This window comes from Ischnura elegans, chromosome 2 (assembly GCF_921293095.1).
Source record: "Ischnura elegans chromosome 2, ioIscEleg1.1, whole genome shotgun sequence".
NCBI classification, from domain to species: domain Eukaryota; kingdom Metazoa; phylum Arthropoda; class Insecta; order Odonata; family Coenagrionidae; genus Ischnura; species Ischnura elegans.
In genome coordinates, this window is record NC_060247.1 from 13,180,749 (window position 1) to 13,186,314 (window position 5,566).

At 37.2% G+C, this 5,566-nt stretch overlaps 1 protein-coding gene across 2 annotated transcripts in view; it reads left to right on the plus strand.

The window, feature by feature from the left end:
• LOC124153399 (ABC transporter G family member 23-like) overlaps positions 1-5,566 on the plus strand; it is a 109,891-nt gene that overhangs the window by 100,912 nt on the left and 3,413 nt on the right. For both annotated transcript variants that reach the window (XM_046526526.1, XM_046526528.1), the window contains exons 12-14: positions 796-911; positions 1,002-1,072; positions 2,016-2,104. In XM_046526526.1, coding sequence (XP_046382482.1) covers positions 796-911; positions 1,002-1,072; positions 2,016-2,104 — 276 coding nt within the window. The remainder of the gene's footprint in view (positions 1-795; positions 912-1,001; positions 1,073-2,015; positions 2,105-5,566) is intronic.

Genomic DNA, 5,566 nt, shown 5'->3' on the forward strand with positions numbered 1-5,566 from the left:
CATCTATTGAGGAGTGATTGAAGAGCGAAAAAATACCAGCTTTTTATCCGACAAAGTGAGACTTGGAATATTCATCTAAAAACGAATGAGTTTCATTTTTGTTTACACCTGGATTACACTACAGGCATTTAATCATAGTTCGAGGAAATTAATCAAGCAAAGAGAGATGATCAAAATCAAAACCGCAGATTTTTACATAAATACTCAATCTCTTCACAGGTACCAGAAAATCACAACAGAAAAACGCTCATTCATGCGCTTTCGCGCGCGACATTGATCGTCAATTGTTGATTTTAAACACTGTCTCATGTAATTTTTGAAATTAATGTACGTAAACAGTAGGTGCACTAAATACCTGTGAAATGACTCCATTTTTTTGGTGCGGGAACGGCATTAAAATCCTAAAGATGCGCAGCAACACAAGCGCCAGTTATTCTCTTATTTTCTTGAATGCAATAAAAAATGAGGGTCATGTGAGGAGCATGCTGTGAGGTTTTAACCATATGCACTGCAGGCAACAACATCAATTCGTCAACTTTAAAATTTAAGTGAGAAATTACAGCTGTTGAGTATTTATTACAGCTGTTGAATAACAGAAAATAAAGTATATTGTTAATTCAAATAATTATACCGATAGAAAAGAAACAAATTTTCAACATCTTGCATGACAATAATATGGTGAAATTTTCAGAAGTGCAATAATAAGATATCATGTCAGAAGCAAAACATCAGTTTGATATTAATTAAGGTGAAAACATACAGAGTTGACTTATGGCATTGTTTATCTTCTCCCAGACAGTCAAATCGGGACAACGATCAAGAAACAGTTGCTGGAGGAGTATGTAACCTTTAGTGGAGAATTAATGGAAGCGTGTGAGATGAACCGCAAGATAATACAAACTCCTATAAGGGTGAGTGAATTCTGCCAAAATGCTGATCAACATTTCCTCAACTCTTTTCCATGTATGATTTTCAATGATTCATTAATTTTATGATTTCAGTTTGAACACCCAATCTATGGAGAAGAAGACTCAACTTTCCAAGAATTTTCAGCTCCGCCCACGATTCTCATGTAAGTATATAAATACTGAATTAAGCTCTCCTCATGGCGAATATCATCTGCACAGCGGTGATATTATTTAAGTCAGTAATATATAATCAATTTAATTTTTTTCATCAAGCCAACTATTTTCACTATATTTTGAAATGTCTGTACCAATCTCTCCCTACTGATGCAAAATATTTAAAAATAAATGGTGATTAGTGAGACACACAAAATCATCACAGACTTATAAAAAATAATTTAATGATAGCAGGTACCTTTATATTTGTTCCCTGAAAAAAAAATGGATGCTAATTCTAATTGAATTATCAGCATCACGTCATTATTTTGGGTAATAATGAAGGCTATTTTTGCTTTTTCAAGCACTATCGTCAAAAAATCTGACGATGGCTAAATCTGTAGTTGGATATGTGACCATCGGCACTAATTGTTTCGGCAACGAATACTATGATCCATGGTACTTCACCTTGAACTAATATTTTGACTAGTCCCCAAAAAGTAAAATCATAGACTTAATGGCCTAGAATGTATCATGGATTCCAGTTCTGAGCAAATCCGCAACAAATTTTTAGAATCAATAAAGAAACCTGAACAAAAACTTCACTGCCACATTGAATTAAATAAAACTTAAAAATGATATTTCTTGATTCAGTTAATTGTCTAATGAAACTAAGTTACCGGAAAAAAACTCCATTTTTTCGAGAGTACGAAAAACAAGAAATATTTTCTTCTTTCCATTTAGCTTGATGACATAAAAAAGGTATACTTACTGATTATACATTCTTTGGCTTTCGGGAGTGTAATCTTAAAATTTGAAGACGACGATGCTGAATTTCACGATGACATTTTAACACGTTGTAGAATTTCAAAAATCGATTAATCACTGCAGAATTTTAAAACTTGCCGCATTCTTTAAGCGAAATGCCATTACCCTTAATAATCTCCCTTTCAGTGTAATATTCTTCTTGGCCGTTGGAACAACCTCCTCAGTCATGGTGACGGAGCGATACGAAGGACTGTGGGATAGGACACTGGTCGCAGGTATGCTTAACTCTTGCTTCAACCATACACATTTATGGAGTTTCTGTCTGCAATTGTCAGTAAAAGTTTCGAGTGAATTAAAATATCTCCGTAAAACATTGCTAGGGAGATGTGTGTAATGCTCAATTTCATCAATGTTATACTTCTATGGCTGGCAACTGTCACGATTTAGATTTTCACCAAAAAATATTAAATGCATTGATGAAAATATTATGTTGTGTTACGACAGTTATAGCTATTCCTATTATTGATAGTTACTTTTAAGAGATCATTTTAATGTATATTTTATCAGAAAAAATCATTTTTAATGCTAAAATTTACCTTAATAGATGATAATAAAGGTCGTAACAAGTGTTAAAACCTTAATTTTTGTTTCGAGAGAGAACAACACAAATTGCCACACATGAAACAGAACCTCTAATCAGGTGTTTTCTTTCGGTTTATGTAGAGATGATCAACAGTCTGCCAATCAGTAAAAGCCTTAGATGGTGGTTGATTTAGCTGACATGAGGTCTACGTTATACAGATTTCCTATCTCTCTTGGTACAGAAAGAATATGTCGACAAAATGAAGCAGTTTTATCTTCATAGGATGCTCATAATTGTATTAATAAGCACCTTTACATACTTTAGCCGCCTCTACGTGGCCGCTTAAGCATTGTGATGGATTTACGCGTAGGTACTGCAGACGGCTGCATTAATCCTCGTATTACTTATTATTTCGACATAAATTTCCCTTACTTTACCATTCCAAGTGGATTATTAATTATTTACACCAGAAATAGAATGAATTTCCTTTACACCGCCGGTCTTTCTCCTATGCATTACAATAGGCGATAGTGCAAACATTCCGATAGAACTGATCATATCATAAATTGTAACTCGTCCACGAGATGAAACTTAGATAAATCAGCAGATACATAATATGTATTCTTAAATATCGTAGAAACTTTGGTAAGTTCTACACTTCTACGCTGATTTTGTCTGATACGCGGGGAATGACAATACCTTTTGCGGGAAATCACCTCTCGCCAAAAAAGCCTAGTTTCTACAGCAGCGTATTAAACTGACGATTGTTTTTCTTTGAAGATGTTAACAGCGGATTATCCGTATATTATTCACGCATAACACTGCTACGTATTTCAATGGTTGCTATTATTTGCGAGGAAGTTTCTTACTGGGCTTTGATGCATACCTAACAAATATCGGGGATCGAAAGATCGAAGTAGCAAAATTATTAATGTTACTATACTAGTTGCTGGGCAAACTCCCACTTCACCATTTCTCACTAAAATTGCAACATTGCAATAGGGATAACGAGGGCCGTGAACAATCATCATTTGTGGTAGACGTAATTTAATAAAATATATATCCTGCGAGACGTGCTATTCTGCTAGTTATATATCAAATATTTCTATATTTACCATATTATTATGGATGATTGACTAACATTTGGACTATCGCATAAATTATTTCTCTGTGTAATTTTTAATCGGCAACGACCTTGTAATGGATCGTACTTCGAGCATCATTTGTTTGCGCTGTAAAGCAGAACAAAACTTTTTTAGGCTATGACGAATTACCGCTGAATTTCAAGACTATATTTGCTTGACATAAATGCGTATTTTCATGACAATTGTAAAACAACAAAAATCATGATAAATGGGAATCGGTTCGACTATCACCCACCCCATACATGTATAATTGGTTAGGGACTTCGAGACCGAAGACCACGTGAAGCTGGCAGCCTATTGGCTGTTGGTTTGAATTCCCAAGTGCGCCTACAGCGCGCTTGCATAGGATGGGCCTCAAACAGAATCCTTCACTACTGGCAACCCTGAATGAGCTGAGTGTGTGTAAGGGTTGCCGACCCTTCAGGATTTGCCAGGGTCGGTCATTGACCACTCGGTCATGTCATGGGGGATTTCCGATTTTGGTTTTCTTTCCATCTCCTGGAGCTTACTTTCTCTTTGTGTGTTCATCCTGAAAGGAGAATAGAATGTATCGCACCTCTTCTCGTTAACTTCCTCATTTCTTTCAATAGGATAGTTTCCTTCATCAAAGAAAACGAAAGGCATTGATTGCGATTCGTTACCCACCATTACTGTATTCATAATATACACATTATTTGGTTTTAGAAATACCGGTTTAGACGAATGGCAATGGTCGATTTTAACTGCATTTGAAAAATGCCAGATTGGCGCCCATGCGATGCCACTCTACGTGACGTCGCAGGGACCTAGTTTCTATACGACTAGATACGAGTTTTACATCGTCTGAGATTACCAATGCATGCATGAGGCACAGAACTCAGGGAAACATGTCTTAATAATAACCTATTAAAACTGGCTAAGGTCGGAAAGTTTTCTTCGTTTGATAAGGTATTAATAATCCTTATTTTAGCCAAGCGCTACCAGTTAGCATGGTACTCTGATACCTGCTATCAGCCTACATCGCAGCGGCGCACACATCCTCGCCCCAAGGTCACCTCACTTGCGGCAGAGGGAACCAGAACGACGTCACACGGAGATTTCCCGGCATTCATACTTAGCCGTCGCGTTTTCGCGCGCTTGAAAATTTTCAATTTTCATTTAATCGCGAAAAATAGATATCGTCATTTAAAAATCTAAAATCGCGAAATACGTACTCCAGGAGTAATGATCTTTCGATTTAGGCAATAAAAAAATAATAGGAAACCACCCTATTGCTATCGGTGAGAAATTATCATTTCAAAATGAAAAGGCAATTTCCAAATAACGACAGAAAAAAACTCGATGGCGGCAAATCGTCCGTGTGTGTGTGTTTAGTAGCGAGCGTCCATAGAGGGATGGTTTCTACGGCGCCACTGGGCTACTAACGGATAAAAATTGAGTTCTAAGGATTAAATTAAGGCTAAGTACGAGTGTGTGATTATATTCCGGGAGATTCAGGATCTGAATATCTGCAGACTCGGCGTGAGCTGTAGGGTGTTGCTTATATTTTATTTTTTCTCGGATATTTTATTTCTACCTCTAAAAATGTGCTATTAGGTGCAGAATGAATATCCTAAAAATTTCAGCTCAATTGTTTTACATTTAGAGGTCGCACCAAGAGCACAAATGCGATGACATTCATTTTTCCCAATTTTATAAAATAACATCTTATTCAGGGGTAACGCACACTTTTACAGATCTTTCGGGCTAAAATTCGCTCCATTTTTACGTCCGCTCAACAGTTTTCCAGGAATATAATACTCTCCCGCCAGTTACAGCCGCGCGTCACACCCCTGACGGCTAGCTGGTCACATTCACGGTCAGCTGATAGGTCCTGCGCCCCTCATTGCCTCACGCTCCCTTCGCGCCTTCCCGGCTGGTTTTCGGTGTTGGTGGCGCGCACTTTAAATCTAGCCAAAGCACTGTTTTGTGAAATCGGTGGAATTGTGATAAAGGGTAGTACTCACCACTTTCTTCCGCTCTGTTCGCAG